An 18,886-nucleotide genomic window follows, 5' to 3' on the forward strand; every position below is an offset into this window, starting at 1 on the left:
CCCTGTCACATGTTTCTTGGAAAGAATCACTGTATTACTGAATCTTTGTACCAGGTCTTCTGTGGAACATCTACCCCTACTGTGCTGTATTAGACCACATAATAAAATGAAAAGATCCTTTTTCCCATTTGAAGCCTTAATCCTAGATAGACCATTGGCTTTAAGCCTTTATTTTTTATTTTTGTTTATTTTTTTGTAGAACAAGAGCGTGAACGGGGGAGAGAGGCAAAAGGAGAGAGAGAAAGATAATCTTAAGCAGGCTCCATGTCCAGCATGGAGCCCCATGTAGGACTCAGTCTCACAACTTTGAGACCATGACCTGAGCCAAAATCAAGAGTTAGATGCTTAGGGGCACCTGGGTGGCTTAGTCGTTAAGCAGCTGCCTTCAGCTCAGGTCTTGAGTCCAGGCTCCCTGCTTGGCGGGAAGCCTACTTCTCCCTCTCCTACTCCCTCTGCTTGTGTTCCCTCTCTCGCTGTGTTTCTCTCAAGTAAATAAATAAAATCTTGAAATAAAAAGTTAGGTGCTTAACTGACTGAGCCACCAACGCCACCCCTACTTTATTTTTTTTAATATTTTTGAAGTTTTTTAAATGGAAGCTTTATGCTCAGCCTGGGGCATAAACTCACAACTCTTGAGATGAAGAGTTGCATGTTCTACCAACTGACTCGGCCAGGCACCCCATGAACCTCTATTTTTTATCTTTATTATTTTTAAGATTTTATCTATTTATTAGAGCAGGGGAGGGGAAGGAGAGGGAGAAATAGATTCCCCACTGAACGTGGGGCTGGATCCTAGGACCTGGAGATCATGAGCTGAAGACAGATGCTTACCAGCTGAGCCACCCACTTGCCCATTGTTTTGTTTATCTTAAGATTCTGCTTATGAGTGGAATCCTACAGTATTTCTTCCTCAGGCTGACATATTTCTCTTTGCATAATACCCTGTAGGTCCATCTGTGTTGTCTCAAATGGCACAGGCTAATCCTTTTTATGGCTATATAATACTCCGTTGCATGTGTGCATGTGTATACCCTCCAGGTTTTCCTTATCCATTTATCTGTTGATGGACAGGTTGTTTCCACATCTTGGCTATTGTAAATAATGTGGTAAACATAGGGATACATACATCATTTAAATTAGCATTTTTTCTCTTTAGGTAAATATACAATGGTAGAATTACTGGGTTATATGGGGTATTTCTGCTTTTGATTTTATGAGGAACGTCTACAGTGTTTTCCACAGTGGCTGTACCAATTTACATTCCACCAAAAGTACATAAAGGTTTTTTCTTCACATCTTGCCGAACACTTGTTTCTTGTGTTTTTGGCTTTAGCTCTTCTGACAGGTGTCAGCTATTTTGACAGTTCATTGTGGTTTTGATTTGCATTTCCCTGGTGATGCATGATGTTGCACACCTTTTCATGTTTCTCTTCTCAATCTTTATGTCTACTTTTGAACACTGTCTGTCCATTTCCTCTACCCATTTTTTAATTGGGTTATTTGTTTCTTGGTGTAAGATTTTGTGTGTTTTATATATTTTGTGTATTAATCTGTTATCAGATACAATATTTAGAGAGCCAGTATTTTTTTTTTCCCCAGTGATATTTCTGTAGCATGGTGACCAATAATTTAATAATAGAAATTTCCCATCTAGGGGCGCCTGGGTGGCTCAGTGGGTTAAAGTCACTGCTTTCAGTTCAGGTCATGATCCCAGAGTCCTGGGAACAAGCCCTGCATCGTGCTCTCTGCTCAGCAGGGAGCCTGCTTCCTCCTCTCTCTCTGCCTGCCTCTCTGCCTACTTGTGATCTCTGTCAAATAAATAAATAAAATCTTAAAAAAAAAAAAAAAAAGAAATTTCCCATCTAAGTACTTAAGGATTTTGTGTGTGTGTGTGTGTGTGTTTTTGTTTTGGGGGGGGTTGTTACTCTGAAATAAGGTAAAAGATCAGTTTCTTTATTGGATGTGTTAGGTTTTTTTGTTCGTTTGTTTGTTTTAAAGATTTTATATTTAGGGGCGCCTGAGTGGCTCAGTGTCTGCCTTTGGGTCAGGTCATCCTAAGGTCCTGGGATTGAGCCCCTCATCGGGCTTTCTGCAACAGGGAGCCTGCTTCTCCCTCTCCCTTTGCCTGCGCTCTCCCTACTTTTGCTTGCTCTCTCTCTCTGTCAGATGAATAAGCTAAATCTTGAAAAAAAGAAAAGATTTTATGTTTAGTAATCTCTTCACGTAACTTGGGCTCAAACACTGAGATCAGTAGTCACATGCTCTACTGACTGAGCCAGCCAGGTGCCCCATTGAATGCGTTAGTGATACATCAGGTCTGCAGTTAGAAATAGTTGTAGGAAATCTTACACCTGATGACTTCTGTTATTTTTCACCTTATTTCTTAATTAGAAATAAAGTACCCATTTAATAGGAATTTTTCTTTAGAGCATCTGTGAAAGAATTTTGATTGATTCTTTTCTTTTTTCTTCCCTATTTTTGCTTGTTTTTTCTATTTTCAGTTACAGCAACCTCAGCAGACCCTTTTAACACAGGTTAGTTTGCCATTAATCTGTTTCTTTTGGATATCTGAGTGAAGAATAGACCAAAGTTTTATTCCTATTTTAGTATTTCTTTCAGGGTTTGAAGATGAATATTGGTTGATTTACATATTAGTTTAACAGTATATGAAATAAAGGTGGAATGCATGTTGTTGTTTTGTCTTTAATGGTATTTGATTGTAGATCCAGCTGTGATCTAGTTTGAATAAATATGAGGTCTTGTGTAAAACTTAATCTTTTTTTTTTTTTTTTTTAAGATTTTATTTATTTGACAGGGAGAGAGGTAACTCAAGCTGGGGGAGGGGACAGAAGGGTAAAGAGAAGCAGGCTCTTTGCTGAGCAGGAATCCCAATGCAGGGCTCGATCCCAGGACCCTAGGATCATGACCTGAGCTGAAGGCAGATGCTTAACCGCCTGAGTCTCCCAGGCGCCCCTAACCTTAATTTTCACTTTAAACTTAATTCCTTTTTTTCTTTTTTTAAAGATTTTATTTATTTATTTGAGAGAGAGAGACAGTAAGAGAGAGAGAGAGTATGAGAGGGGAGAAGGTCAGAGGGAGAAGCAGATTCCCTGTGGAGGTGGGAGCCTGATGTGGGACTTGATCCTGGGATTCTGGGATTATGACCTCAGCCGAATGCAGTGGCTTAAACAACTGAACCACCCACGCGCCCTAAACTTAATTTTAATACATTTTCATTTAGCTAATATTTTTAGAAAAATGTTTTTATTATATCGTTTTAAGCTTGACCTTAATAGGTGAGAGTGTTGTATTACATTATCAATTTAATTTTTCAGCAGCATTAAAGTGTTTTTGAACTTCAAAAAATACATATTTTATTTATTTGAGAGAGAGTGCACAGTAAAGAGCAGGGGGAGAAGGATAAGGAGACTCTACACTGAGTGTAGAGCCCGATATGGGGCTTAATCCTATGATCCTGAGACCATGACTTGAGCCAAAATCAAGTTAGAGACTTAACCAGCCAGCCACCAAGGCTTTCCCGTTTTTAAACTTACTTAAAAAAAAAAAAAAAAAAGATTTATTTATTTACAGCAGAGAGCAAGAAAAGGGAGCACAAGCACAGGGGAGCTGGAGAGGGAGAAGCAGGTTCTCTGCTGAGCAGGGAGCCCGATGTGGGACTCTCATCCCAGGATGCTGGGATCATGACCTGAGTCGAAGGCAGATTCCTAATGACTGAAGCACCCAAGTGCCCCGTTTTTAAATTTATGACACTTAACATTTTTAAACTTACAGTAGTGCTCCTTTAGGTTTATGGATGACTTACAGTCTGTTGCATTTTTTTTTTTCTTTTTAAAAATTATTTTAAAGTCTAAGAAATCAGGGCACATGGGTGACTCAGTTAGGTGTCTGACTTCACTCAGGTCATGATCTCTGGGTCCTGAGATTGAGCTCTGTGTGTTTCCCAGCTGAGCAGGGAGTCTGTCCCTCTCCCTCTGCACAAGCCCTCCCCACCCCCCCTTTCATTCTCTGTCTCTCAAATAAATGAATAAAATCATTAAGAATTAATAAAGGGTAGGAAACCATCCCTGGTTTCTGATCTGTACAAAAATCACAAAATCATAAGCTGTGGGCTGGATTTGGACCAGGGGCCATGGTTTACTGACTTAAAGTGAAATACTATGAAACTGATAAAAAGGAAGCAGAACCTGTAACAGTGATTGTCCATGGATAGGGAATTGGATAGCTGAGGAGCAGGAGTAGAGAAGAAGCTTTGTAGTTTATAACCTTTTCATACCATTTTAGTTTTGAATATATTATTTTTGTAAAAAAAAAAAGTCAGCCTCACTTTGTTTTTATTAAGGAATCAAAATTAACTGACACTGATCTTGTATATTCAGTCTCCAATAGAATTTCCAAACTGAGTAGAAAAGCTATAAAAAGCAGTCTAGTCTTTTCTTGGATAGCATTTCCCAGTTTGCACCCATAAATCATTATTGTCTCAGGATGTTAAAGAAATTTCATGGGAAATAATTTTGTGGTCATAGTCTGAGAAATGTTGAATTCTTGTTTTGCCTTGAAGAGTTAGATGATTGTTTCTTTGTTTCTGATGATTTTATTTCTATTTATATATAGACATTTTAACAGCAATATGCTGTTTATGTTTGATTATGCCAGAATAGACAAATGAAAGTGTTAACATTTTTCTTGTTTGTTCAGTTTTATGGAAAGATGATTGGTATATAACGTATTAACAGAAGGTATACAACATAGTTTGATTTATGTATATATTGTGAAATGGTGACCATAATAAGATTCTTTTTAACATGAATCACCTCACATCATTAAAATTTTTTTCTGTTGAGAACTTTTAAGAGGTACTATGTCAGCAACTTTCAAATACACAAATACTGTGTTATGGTCATTATCTTTACATTACATCCGTGGAACTTAATATTTAGCTTATAACTAGACGTTTGTACTTTTTGACCAACTTCACCCATTTCTTCCTCCATACCCTTGGCAATCACCAAGCTTCTATTCTGTTTCTATGAATTTTTTGGTTTGTTTTTTTTTTTAGATTTCACATGTAAGTGAGATTATACATATTTGTCTTTTTTTTTTTTTTACCTATTTCACTTATATAGGACCTTGCTGAGTATTATGCCACTATTTGAATTTCTAAGAGGGGACTAAAATTTGCAGGTTTTTGTTTTTAAGTAATCTCTACTCCCAATGTAGGGTTTGAGCCCACAACCTCGAGATCAAGATTCCCATACTCCACCAACTGAGCCAGCCAGGCATCTACCTCTAACATACACAGTATTTTTTTATGGGAGGCGGTACACAGGAAGAGGGAGAGAGAATCTTTTTTTTTTTTAATTTAATTTTTTTATAAACATATATTTTTATCCCTAGGGGTACAGGTCTGTGAATCACCAGGTTTACACACTTCACTGCACTCACCATAGCACATACCCTCCCCAAGGGGAGAGAGCATCTTAAGCAGTCTCCATGCCCAGCACATGAGTCTGATGTGGGCCTTGATCTCACAACCTGAGAAATCATGAGTCAGATGCTTAAGTGACTGAGCCACCTAGGCGCCTCAATGTGCATTATTTATCTTAGAGTGTGTGTACTCGCACGTGTGCGCTCACTCAAGTGTGAGTAGGGGCAGAGGGAGAGTAAGAGAATCCCAGAGGGACTCCCTCCTGAGTGCAGGGCTCCATCTCGACCCTGAAATCATGACCTGAGCTAAAATCAAGAGCTGGGACACTCAACCTACTAAGCCACCAGGCGCTCCTGCAGTATTCTTAAATCTCATTTTAGTATGGTATTTTCTTTGCCTGGAACAGGCTGTGACAATATTAATTTTATGGAATTTAATGTTGTTGAGGTAGATAGTAAAGTTTTTTTCAGACTTGATTCTTACCTTCAATGTGTACATGAGTATTTCCTAACTTTAGCATTTCGCATTAGTTTTGAGTGGTCATTTTTAATTTCTAGAGTATTTCATTAGCTTAATTCGATCTCGATCTTAATTTTTTTTTATAGCCAGCTGTTGCATTGCCTACAAGCCTTAGCCTGTCTACTCCTCAGCCTGCAGCCCAGATAACTGTATCGTATCCCACACCGAGGTCGAGTCAGCAACAAACCCAGCCTCAGAAACAACGTGTTTTTACAGGAGTAGTTACAAAACTACATGATACATTTGGATTTGTGGATGAAGATGTATTCTTTCAGCTTAGGTAACTTAATTAGGTGTTGGCAAATGCCTTCTTTTGTTTAGCATGAAATATATTGATAAGACCAAATTGTGGCATAGCATTATAGTTTAATTATAATTTTTTCTTTTAACCATCTAGCTTATATTATATTTATATCTGGCCTTTATTCATGGAGAAAATGAGTGAAGATATCTTCTGGTTACTGAATAAAATAATTATGGTGAATTCTTTATACATATTTTATAGGAGTGAGTTAATATTTTTAACTCACCATGGGCAGACTTACAGTGAGAGCAGAGATTGAACTAGTCATATGCCTTTTAAAATTTAAATATGTTTGACTTATCTAATGACACTATGTACTAAAAAAGCATTTTTAATTGAAAAATTAATGGGTAGGATTGAATGAATAATGACTAACATTCAAAATACTATTTTGTTAGTGTGATGTGATTGCATGTGGATATTTCTGCTGTATTCTAGTGAACTGCTTTAGAAGTACTTTATTTGGGAAATTAAATTTAATTATCATATGATATTTTTCTGGAAATTGGTCTCCTGTGTACCATCTTCATTTCTCTTACCACTCCACAGCACAAGGAAAATCTTACTTTTGGATTGTAAAAGTTAGAACGTACTGCAGATGGAGAGACACAATATTGGCAGAATATGAGGTGCAAAGTTATTTCTAACATTTCAAACCCTGTGTTTTTCAGGGTAAAACATTTGTTCTAAAATAAAATAAGTCGAGGTATATTTACTTCTTAAGAGAGCTTTTTTCTTTTAGACTTCCATTTCAGATAGTTTACGTTTGATAAAATACTACATATACAGAATTTTTTGGAGGAATCTCTTAATTGTGTATATATTTAACTTAATTTTTTTTTCCAGTGCTGTCAAAGGGAAAACCCCCCAAGTGGGTGACAGAGTATTGGTCGAAGCTACATATAATCCCAATATGCCTTTTAAATGGAATGCTCAAAGAATTCAGACGCTACCGAATCAGGTATATAAAATACTGGGTTAGGTGTTACAGTATTGGGTGATTCATCTTCTAATTTTCTAAGTTTTTTCTTCCTCTTCAAATTTTTATTTTATTTCTTTATTTTGGTTAAGAATCAATCCCAAACTCAGCCTTTACTGAAGACTCCTCCTGCTGTACTTCAGCCAATTGCACCACAGACGACATTTGGTGTTCAGGCGCAGCCCCAACCCCAGTCCTTGCTGCAAGCCCAGATCTCAGCAGCTTCTATTACACCATTATTGCAGACTCAGCCACAGCCTTTATTACAGCAGCCACAGCAAAAAGGTACTACTTGTAATGTGTCTTTTCAGTTTAAGGCTAACACATAACTTTTACAACTGTGTAGTTAAAATAATGAGAATATGCTTTTAATTATTTAAAAAAAAAAAAAAAAAGGCAGGATTTCCAGAATACTTGCAAGTAAGTATCTTATGCAGACCACTTCTACTTCTGTAGCTGTTTGGAAGTATTTTTATTTTATTGCTCTTGTATTTTTTTTAAATTTTAACTTTAATTTTTTAAAAGATTTTATTTATTAATTTGAGACGGAGACTGAGAGAGAAAGCACAAGCAGCAGGAGAGGCAGAGAGAGAGGGAGAAGTAGACTCCCTGCTGAGCTGGGAGCCCGACCTGAGGCTTGATCCCAGGACTCTGGTATCATGACCTGAACTAAAAGCAGACGCTTAACATCTGAGCCACCCAGGCTCCCGTTATTGCTCTTACAGAAAGAGATGCTCTTTGTGAACTTAAATATCAGAACTGTTAATCCCCAATCCCTTTATTGGTATCTTATCTGTAATTGAAGAAAATTTCATATAATCATAACATTTTATTTACTGTATTTTTAAAAATTTATTTAATTGTGGGGAGAGGCAGACAGGGAGAGAAGAGAATCTATAAGCAGAGTCTCCGCTAACCAGGGAGCCCAACATGGGGCTCAGTCCCAGGATTGTAACGTCATGACCTGAGCCAAAATCCAGAGTTGCCTACTTAACCCAATGGGCCAACCAGATGCCCCTAAACATAATATTTTATGTAAATGTTCTTTGGTGGTAGTACTTTATTTTTTTAAGAAGATTTTATTTATTATGGGACGCCTGGGTGGCTCAGTTGGTTAAGCGGCTGCCTTCGGCTCAGGTCATGATCCCAGCGTCCTGGGATCGAGTCCCACATCGGGCTCCTTGCTTGGCAGGGAGCCTGCTTCTCCCTCTGCCTCTAGCCTGCCACTCTGTCTGCCTGTGCTTGCGCTCTGTATCTCTCTCTCTAACAAATAAATAAAAATCTTTAAAAAAAAAAAAAAAAAAAAAAGAAGATTTTATTTATTTGACAGAAACACAGTGAGAGAGGGAATATAAGCAGGGGGAGTAGGAGAGGGAGAAGCAGGCTTCCCGCTGAGCAGGGAGCCCAATGCAGGACTTGATACCAGGACCCTGGGATCATGACCAGAGCTGAAGGCAGGTGCTTAATGACTGAGACATCCAGGCGCCCCATGGTGGTAGTACTTTAAATTACTTGTTGAATTACAGTGCATGAAATAAGTGAGCTGTATTTTACATTTTACTTTGTAAATTAATTATTTGAAATTCTGGACACTTTTAATTGAAATGGTAATAAGATAACCTTGGCTTAAGAGAAGCGGGGTTTTTTTGTTTGTTTTTTTCAAGATTTTATTTCTTTATAAATAGAGTGAAAATGAGGGGAGGGGGCAGGGGGAGCGGGAGAAGCAGATTGCCTAGCAGGGAGCCAAATGTGGGGCTTGAACCCAGAACCCTAGGATCACGACCTTAACCGAAGGCAGATGGTCAACTGACTGAGCCACCAGGTGACCCAAAAAAAAGCCTACTTAATTCATTATTCTGTTGTTTTTGGTGAGCTTTTTTTTTCTTTTTCTTTTTTTTTTTAAGATTGACTTATTTTAGAGAAAGAGCACAGGAGCAGGGAGAAGAGCGGAGAGGGAGGGAGAGGAGAGAAATTAAAGCAGATTCTGACAAGTGTGTAGTCCAATGCAGGGCTCTATCCCGTGACCTTGAGGTCGTGATGTGAGCCAAAATCAAGGGTCAGATGCTTACGGCTGAGCTATGCAGGTGCCCCTAATTAATATTTTTTAAGTGTCATTTATATCATTTTCTCTTTTATTATGTCACATATAAAATAATGAAAAGAGATTACAGTGTAATGAGTTACTAAAATACATATGTAATTTTTTGGGTAAGAAATTAAAATTTTGCTGTTCAGTCTTTTTTAATGGTTTTACTCTCTAAATATGCGTCCACATACTATAGGTGAGTTTTTTTTATTAACACATAATGCATTACTTGTTTCAAGGGTACAGATCCCTCATCCCTCTCCCCTCCCTCCCCTTCACCTAATACAATTTAGATTTGTCTCTTTGAATGTTACAGTGTTTGATTCCATTTATATAATCTGCTGTGTATGACTTACTTTTTCTTCTTCTTTTTTTTTTAATTGTTATTTATTTATTGGAGAGTGAATGAGAGAGAGTGCATGAGTGTTTAAGTAGGAGTGAGGGGCTGAAGGAGAAGCATATTTCCCCTCTGAGCAGGGAGCACAATGTGGGGCTCAATCCCAGAACTGTGGGATCATGACCTGAGGTGAAGGCAGATGTTTAACTGATTGAGCCACCTAGCTGTCCTCCTGTTTTGTTTTAAAGATTTTATTTATTGATGACAGAAATAGGGAGAGAGAGGTAACACAAGCAGGGGAAGCAACAGGCAGAGGGAGAAGCAGGCCTCCTGCTGAGCAGGGAGCCTGCTATGGGGGGGGGGGGGGGGGGGGGGGGGAGCTTCTCAATCCCAGGATGCTGAGAATATGACCCGAACTGGAGGCAGACACTTTAATGACTGAGCAACCCAGGTGCTCCTGTTTGTTTGTTTTTTAAAGATTTTACTTAGGGGTGCCTAGGTGGTTCAGTTGATTAAGCATCTACCTTTGGCTCAGGTCATAATTCCAGGGACTTGGGATCAACCGCCACCATATCAGGCTCTCTACTCAGCTTCTCCTGCTCCTGCCTGCTGCTCCCCTGCTTGTGCTCTCTCTTTCTCTCTGTCAAAGTCTTTAAAAAAAGAAAATTTCCATTGCCAACTAAGGAGGGAAACAGGCTCCCTGCTGAGCAGAGCTCCCTATGTGGAGCTCCATCGAAGAACCCTGAGATCATGAACTGAGCTGAAGGCAGAGGCTTAACACACTGAGCCACCTAGGCACCCCAGCAACTAGGATTTCTTAACATAAGAAATGTTCATAAGTTAGCTGTTTCTTTCATCCTTAGTTTTTATCATGAAAATTTTTAACTATACAAAAATTTTGAAAGAACTGTAAAGTGATCACTTACATACTTCAATCCTGTAATGTTAACATTTTACTTTGTGTTTTGTCTGTTTACATGTATTCAAATACACCCGTTTTTGCTTATTCATTTGAAGCATTTAGACTGATACTTCACGTCTATATGCTGAAGCATGACCTTTCTATTTTTTTTTTTTTTTTTAAGATTTTATTTATTTGTCAGGGAAAGTGTTTGCAAAAGCAGGGGAGAGCAGCAGGGAGAGGGAGCCTGATGTGGGACTTGATCCCAGAGCCCTGGGATCACAACCTGAGCAGAAGGCAGACGCCCAACCGACTAAGTCACCCAGGCGTCCCAAGCATGTCCTTTCTAAAAGAGAACATCTTTCTTTTTTTTTTTTTCCAAAGATATTATTTATTTGACAGAGGGACAGCAAGAGAAGGAACACAGCAGGGGAGTGGGAGAGGGAGAAGCAGGCTCCCTGCGGGGCTCAGTCCTAGGACCCTGGGATCATGACCCAAGCCAAATGCAGAGGCTTTATTGACCGAGCCACCCAGGCATCCTGAGACCATTTTCCTATATAATTGCAATCTATTATTCCATCTAAGAAAAATGATTCAAGTACTTTAGTATATTCAGATCTCTCCATTTGTCTCCTAGATGTCTTTGAAGGTTGTTTTTTGTTTCCTAAACAAAAAGCCAGTCAGCTTTTATCCATTGTGTTTGGTTATATTATCTTAGTTTTTTTAAATTCTGGAATAGTTTCCTACTTTTTCTTTTTTTTCAAATGTTTATGTAAAAGAGTGTGGGGGGTGGAGGGGAAGGTAGAGGGCTGAAAGAGAGGGAGAGAAAATCCCAAAGCAGAGGTCCCTGGGATTATGACTTGAGCTGAAATTAAGAGTTGGACACTCAACTGACTGAGCAAACCAGGTGCCCCAGTTTCCCACCTTTTCTTTCTTCCTTTACGACTTTGACTTTTTGAAGAAATTAGGCTAGTTGTCTTGTGGATTCTTTTGGAATATGGTATTATGGATGTCCCTTTATTCCTCGTGATGTTTTTACCTTGTTTGTGTTATCTGCCGTATAAACTATGAACCTAATAGAATAAGTGTAAAGGCTTTAGTAAGGGGCACATGGGTGGCTCTGTCAGTTAAGCTATCTCCTTTCAGTTCATGATGTTAGGGTTGTAAAGTTGAGTCTCTGTGTCAGGCTCCTTGCTGGGTGTGGAGCCTGCTTAAGATTCTCTTTCTTCCTCACCTTCTTCCCCCAACACACCACCCCCTGACTCACTTGCACTCTCTCTCTTAAAAAGAGAAAACGAAAGGCTTTGGCCAGGACACATTCTAGTTGAGGTTTTGTAATTTGTATTATATTATATTAGGAGGCACATTCTTCTGTTAATTGATGCTAAATTTGATTACTAGGTCAGAGTGGAGAGCTCTCACTAAGGAGTTCTTTTCTCTGTGGAAACTGGATAATAGTTTGGCGCACTGTGAACAAATTGTACATTAGTCTTTAGTTTACTCTCTGTGGATTGGGGATTTCAAACTATAGCCCTTTGATTTGGTCCATGGCCTGGTTTATATGGTACCTGAACTATAAATCACATTTGCATTTTTTTAAAAGATTTTTTATTTACTTATTTGACAGAGAAATCACAAGTAGGCAGAAGTAGGCAGAGAGGCAGGCAGAGAGAGAGGGAGAAGCAGGCTCCCTCCTGAGCAGAGAGCCTGATGTGGGGCTAGATCCCAGGACCCTGGGATCATGACCTGAGCTGAAGGCAGAGGCTTAAACCACAGAGCCACCCAGGCACCCCCTGACCTTTCCATTTTAAATGATTGTAAAAAATACATCCAAATATACAAGTAGTGTCTACTATTTCCTGGCCACAAAGCTTAAAATATTAGCCAACTTTTTCTAGTTGTAAAAACTTAACTAGATAATGCTTTTATTTAAGTTTAATTTTTTTTATTTCTGTGTCTTTTAAAGCTGGTTTATTGCAGCCCCCTGTTCGTATAGTTTCGCAGCCACAACCTGCACGAAGATTAGATCCACCATCCAGATTTTCAGGAAGGAATGACAGAGGGGATCAAGTGCCTAACAGAAAAGATGACCGAAGGTATGTTTTTTTTAAGTGTACTTTTGATGGTGGTGATGGTACACACTGTGAATGCACATAATGCCACTAACTGTACATTTAAAAATGATTACATAGTAAGTTCATGTTACACATATTTTACAATTTTTAAGAAGTTTAAATATATTAGAGAATCTTATATTACCTGTTTTATAAAAAGAACTGTCCAGTAATGCCAGAAATACTAGTAATTTTAGAAAATTTTGTTTTAAGTCGTGAAAGGGAGAGAGAACGACGTAGATCCAGAGAAAGATCTCCTCAGAGAAAACGTTCCCGGGAGAGATCTCCTCGAAGAGAGCGAGAACGATCACCTCGTAGAGTTCGACGTGTTGTTCCACGTTACACAGTTCAGTTTTCAAAATTTTCATTAGATTGGTAAGTTTTTTTCCCATTGTTTTATTAAATAACCAATTTTGTAATTTGTCTAATTTAGTAGACTGTGTTATAGAGATACTTTTCTTACAACTTTCATCCCTAGCTTTTAATTTATATAGGGTAGAAATGTAATTTGAAGTAGGAGTGTATTTTTATATATTCATAAAATCATTAAAGATAGCTATTGAAAAAGATACCCCCTTGTGATCAACTTATTTTTTTTTAATATGTTCCTTAAAGTTACAGTCATTTAAGGTCCAGATTTATTGATAACTTTATTTAAAGTCCATGGGTAGTTGATTGTGTGTGATGGAGTAATAACACAGCAGTGGACCTATTATTTCAAGTTAGTTGTGATAGTGTGACATAATAGCAGCATAGATCTTCATATACACTCACAGATGTGTAAATATATGCATAAAGATGTATATATAAACACATTTTCAGCCTTTGGAGTCAGAGGTAATGGGTAAGTTAACAAGAATTTCTTAGTTTCATTTGTGAAATGGAAGTTTTATCAATTAGCAGAATTGCTAAGGTTAAATTTAGTGTGTGTATATCTAAAGCAATCCAATCTGTGGCAGTTGTAGATACTCCGTAATTAATGGTGGTGGTAGGATGACGGTCAGGTAATGACTACAGTGTTGTGGTTCATAAAAAGGCAAATTGGTAAAATGACTAATTTTAGTCTAAGGGAGAGGAGGAATTATCTGAAGGCCCTGGCACTGGCAGTTGAATAAAAGATAAATTAACAAGTGGAGCAAACAAATTAATAGTAAAATAAAAATGAAACATTAAGGGGCGCGTGGGTGGCTCAGTGGGTTAAAGCCTCTGCCTTCAGCTCAGGACATGGTCCCAGGGTCCTGGGATCAAGCTCCGCATTGGGCTCTCTGCTCAGCTGGGAGCCTGCTTCCTCCTCTCTCTCTGCCTGCTTCTCTGTGATCTCTGTCTGTCATGTAAATAAATAAAATCTTTTAAAAAAAAAAAACAAAAACAAAACTAAAAGCAGTGTTTAAAGCTGTTTAGCATAGGAACAAATAACTGTGTGCACTTCAGTCTCCTGAGGACGTATTACTGTGTTTCAACAAAGACTAATAATTAATATTCATAATCCTGGCCTATCAAAAATTTAAATTTCTATACATTCAGTTCTAGGTTGAGTAAAACAGTATAATTTACTTAAACTACTTAATGCCACAAAAAATCTTGCTTAATAACTTTGCTTAATTGTTAAATAGTTCATATTCCTGTAGTCATGTGGTCAAATGAGCAGTTGTTCTTGATTTATACTAGTTTTCTTGTTACTCCTGTTTACATATATATGTTTAAATATCTAGACTGCATATATCAGAGAAACTTACTAGAAGAAAAACATTTCTCCAGGCCCAAAGATAGTAAATAGAGCAGCTCTGCTCTAGACTATTGCAGTCTAGAATGCTACCTTTGGGGGAGAATTGTGATGAATAGAATGTAAATTCAGTAGCTGTCTCCTTCTGAGTTAGACAATCACAGTTTCATTTCCACACTTTGAAATAAATTCCCAGAGCATCAAATCAACCCATTACAAATAAAAATCATTCTAAAATTACCATACCTTCTCTCATCTATACTTGAAGAAATCAAGATTGTTTTATAGTAATGTGATTATAAGATACTGAAATGACTCATTTGTATATCTTTTGTTTTATTGTAAATTAAAATCCTATAGGTTAGAACACAACTTCAAAAATTCTAGTGATGGAAAACTAAGAAACTATTATACATACTGTCGGTCTGCAGCACTTTTAAAAACACTCAAATACATATTTTTCAAACTTTCCTTAATTTGGAAGCAGAATTATCCAAATGTTAGCAACCATACTTGACAAGTTTGTCATTATATATTGTTATTTTTAATCTTTTTAAATTAAAAAATTCCCTACAAATACATTAGATCATAATTTACACCTTGTCTTTAGTTGTCTTTAAAAAAAGACAGTGAAGGGGCGCCTGGGTGGCTCAGTGGGTTAAAGCCTTCAGCTCAGGTCATGATCCCAGGGTCCTGGGATCGAGCCCTGCATCAGGCTCTCTGCTTAGCAGGGAGCTTGCTTCCTCCTCTCTCTATCTCTGCCTGCTTCTCTGCCTACTTGTGATCTCTGTCTGTCAAATGAATAAATAAAATCTTAAAAAAAAGAAAAACGCGAAAAGAAAAATTATAAAAAAGGCAAGTGGTTATATTTTCATCTTACAAATTGTTGTTTTCCACTTTTTGTTATGCTTTTAATAGAAATCCTTTTTTTCTTTTACCAGATTGATTTACCTTTGAGTTTCTTTCCTTTAAAAGCTCTGCCTCTTAGGAAAAAGAAAAGCATCCTTTAAAAAAATCAATATGCCAGATTTAAAAGCAAGAAACTTGTTCTTTTTACGTAATAAACAATCAGGTATGGATCGTAGTCATTAACAGAGAGAGCGTTATGGAGGTGTTAGATAATTAAAAAACATTTAGATTTAGCTTTCATGTGGATTTTTATGCTTAATTTTGAATGTAATATAAATATGCTTGATACAGGATCTTATTATAAAAATAAAAGTAAGTTTTATTTGTTTATATTGTATGAACCGGATTGAAGAATACTCATCATATGGTATACCAGTCTTCTCCCTTCTTTGTATTCATTCTATATGAATTGTAATTTTCTAAAAAATTCATAGTTTCAGCAGAGGTAGAACTGCTTTTTATTCATATCTTCTCTGGAGCTCGTGTTGAAGTTATTTCAGAGGGTCTCTAATGTATTTCAAGCTACACACAAAAAGCAAAGAAATGAAGGTAACACTTAGGTACCAGTTATTTATTTAAAGCTGTAAGTAGATAAATTTGCAAGTAAGGTTTCATGGCTCTTTGCAGATCTGTAGCTCATTAATAATTGACCCTTGACCAGTCTCAGCTGGCTTTAAATCATGTTAGGTTATATATTTAAATGTGGAATGGAGTGAATGTTTATATAATCTTTGATATTAAGGCTATTTATTCACTTACTTATGTCTGTTTTTCAGTCCTAGTTGTGACATGATGGAACTAAGGCGCCGTTATCAGAATTTATATATACCTAGTGACTTTTTTGATGCTCAGTTTACATGGGTGGATGCTTTCCCTTTGTCAAGACCATTTCAGCTGGGAAATTACTGCAATTTCTATGTAATGCACAGAGAAGTAGAGTCCTTAGAAAAAAATATGGCTATTCTTGATCCACCAGATGCTGACCATTTATACAGTGCAAAGGTTTGTATTCTGTGAAATGTAGCTAAAACATCTGAGCAGTTATTCATATTAAGAGTGTGGAATTTATCTCCTGAAAGTGGTTGAGTTTAAGACCTAAATAGCTTTTTTTTTTTCTGCCTGATTTCTGTTTTGGTTATTTAAGTAATTTAATTTAACCTCTTTGTCTTATCTCTTAAGCTGTGAAATTCATGGTTATTGTTTTAACATTTTGAAACCCATAAACGTGAAGATGAAGTCGATTTTATTGAGCATTTTGGGATGTTCTGTGACTTCTGGTAGCATCAGATAAAATGTACTGTTGGTGAAAAAAAAAATGTCATGTTGGTAAATACCCTGTATATTAGTCTTCAGGGTGACATTTAGTATATTGCTTATGGTTGGATAGTTTTTGGCTATTTTAGAATGTTAATCAAAAAGCATTTCTTGAGAAGTTGAAACTCTATCACTATATAGTATATCTAATACCATTTCTGCTGTTGCATTTTACAAAAAAATTTTGGATATCTATTATGTAAGGATAATTAGTAGTGCTTCTCATTTTTTTACATTACTTTAGACTTTTGACAGGATTGAATTATTTGACTATAATAGGTAATGCTGATGGCTAGTCCTAGTATGGAAGATTTGTATCATAAGTCATGTGCTCTTGCTGAAGACCCACAAGAACTTCGAGATGGATTTCAACATCCTGCTAGACTTGTTAAGGTAAAATGACACATTATTTTAACGCCAGGTGTATATTTGCTTTGCTTAGTTCTAACTGTATATGTATATATAATTAAAAATACTACACTTTTATTAACAACTAATTTTTGTATTAAGGCACTCAAAATTTAATGATACAGATTTTTTCATTGCAGATTATGGCTATAGCTTATTTGTACATCACTAGTTCAGCTGTCATTTTGGTGTTTTATATTGTAGCATAGTATAATTTTAGTGGTAATGGAATTAGTATATCTTTGGATTCCTTTAAGGTGTGAACTATAGCTTGTTTCTTTAAAGAATTCTTTATCTGAAGAAATATTTTAGAAGGATGAGTTATGATGTGTAAATCCTATTCCATTGCTGAAATGCAGTGTGGAACACGATGAACTGAACTCTTCCTTGACTGACAGATACCAGAGGTAGTAAAAATGATATTGGAAAGGTTTGTACCTTTCCTTTTCAAGTATTTTATCTGTAATTTGACAGATTGCATAATACATGTAAATGATTCTTTGTTTTGAATTAGTTTTTAGTGGGCATGAAAGGCAAGGATGAAGCCATGGCCATTGGAGGTCACTGGTCTCCTTCGTTGGATGGACCAGACCCAGAAAAAGACCCCTCTGTGTTGATTAAGACTGCTATTCGTTGTTGTAAGGCTCTGACAGGCATTGATCTAAGTGTATGCACACAATGGTAAGTACCAATTCATTTCTTGATTAGAAATGTTTTTTTTCATAGTTTATATAGATGTTCTTATCTGTCAGCCTCCCCTTCCCCCTTATTTTAGCAGTCTTGATCGTGCAGGTAATCTCAAAGGAAAATCCCCATTTGTAGCAAAAGTTTATTTGGTGCCAAAAATGTTTGGGAGGGGAAAAGGATTAAGAACTAATCAAAATAAACTGAAAATTATTTAAATGTTTTGTTATGCTTTACTTCGGAAGTTGGATGTATGTTGAAAATATTTTTCATTTCATGCATAGCTGGAGAAGATCGTCAAGAGAGAACTTCATTTCATTATAATTCTTTTGTTATAAAATGATGTAGTTGCTGATTATTTTTGTTCAGCCATATTTTCTCTTGAGGCTTATTTGTCTTTTGTATTTTAGTGTATTTCTTGTGACTTAATTAAGAATATTCTTTTTTTAGCACATGAAATCTGAACAGCTATCCAGCTTCTTCAGGTATTCTCTAAAATATGGGTAGCTCTATAATCAAACTTGAAAATGCCTTGGGGAACATATTCTTTTAACCATAAAATATTGTACAAATGTACCAAAAGAGGAACTATGGCTTCTATAATTTTTTTTTCTTTAGACCAACCTCAAGTCCTTGCAGCAAAATTTCTTTACTTGATGTGCTACAAGTGAACTAGGGTCTTTAAAATGTATTTTAGAATTTTTTTTCCAACATGCTTCTTCCCTTGCAACAGGTACCGTTTTGCAGAGATTCGCTACCATCGCCCTGAGGAGACCCACAAGGGGCGTACAGTTCCAGCTCATGTGGAGACAGTGGTTTTATTTTTCCCGGATGTTTGGCATTGCCTTCCCACCCGCTCAGAGTGGGAAACCCTCTCCCGAGGATACAAGCAGCAGCTGGTCGAGAAGCTTCAGGGTGAACGCAAGGAGGCTGATGGAGAACAGGCACTGAACGCTAATCCCTTTTTCTATTTCCGCTTCTCACAGGCACAGGAACACAGGCACAAATGCACACCACACACTACATAACAAACACACACGGAGGAACATAACTGGTAACAGCGACTGGTAATCCAGCTTTCAGCAGTATAGTTTTATTTTCTTTTCTTTTAAAAAAAAAATCTGTCTAGTATGCTAACTTTAAGAGTGCTGAGACCTCAAAG

At 37.1% G+C, this 18,886-nt stretch overlaps 1 protein-coding gene and 1 non-coding gene across 4 annotated transcripts in view; both read left to right on the top strand.

Annotated features, from left to right (window-relative positions):
• Nucleotides 1-18,886, top strand: part of CCAR1 (cell division cycle and apoptosis regulator 1) — a 67,513-nt gene that overhangs the window by 17,127 nt on the left and 31,500 nt on the right. For 2 of the 3 annotated variants that reach the window (XM_045083437.1, XM_045083436.1), the window contains exons 5-14: nucleotides 2,502-2,534; nucleotides 6,052-6,245; nucleotides 7,116-7,230; nucleotides 7,341-7,533; nucleotides 12,539-12,668; nucleotides 12,900-13,061; nucleotides 16,095-16,320; nucleotides 16,912-17,025; nucleotides 17,555-17,721; nucleotides 18,458-18,668. In XM_045083437.1, the coding sequence (XP_044939372.1) occupies nucleotides 2,502-2,534; nucleotides 6,052-6,245; nucleotides 7,116-7,230; nucleotides 7,341-7,533; nucleotides 12,539-12,668; nucleotides 12,900-13,061; nucleotides 16,095-16,320; nucleotides 16,912-17,025; nucleotides 17,555-17,721; nucleotides 18,458-18,668 (1,545 nt within the window). The remainder of the gene's footprint in view (nucleotides 1-2,501; nucleotides 2,535-6,051; nucleotides 6,246-7,115; nucleotides 7,231-7,340; nucleotides 7,534-12,538; nucleotides 12,669-12,899; nucleotides 13,062-16,094; nucleotides 16,321-16,911; nucleotides 17,026-17,554; nucleotides 17,722-18,457; nucleotides 18,669-18,886) is intronic. The other variant, XM_045083438.1, reaches the window with a different exon arrangement.
• Nucleotides 17,359-17,423, top strand: LOC123393029. Its single transcript, XR_006607731.1, has one exon. It is a non-coding gene; the product is annotated as a small nucleolar RNA SNORD98 (small nucleolar RNA).

This window comes from Mustela putorius, unplaced genomic scaffold, assembly GCF_011764305.1.
Source record: "Mustela putorius furo isolate JIRA1106 unplaced genomic scaffold, ASM1176430v1.1 tig00000698_pilon_pilon_pilon, whole genome shotgun sequence".
Classification (NCBI taxonomy): Eukaryota; Metazoa; Chordata; class Mammalia; order Carnivora; family Mustelidae; genus Mustela; species Mustela putorius.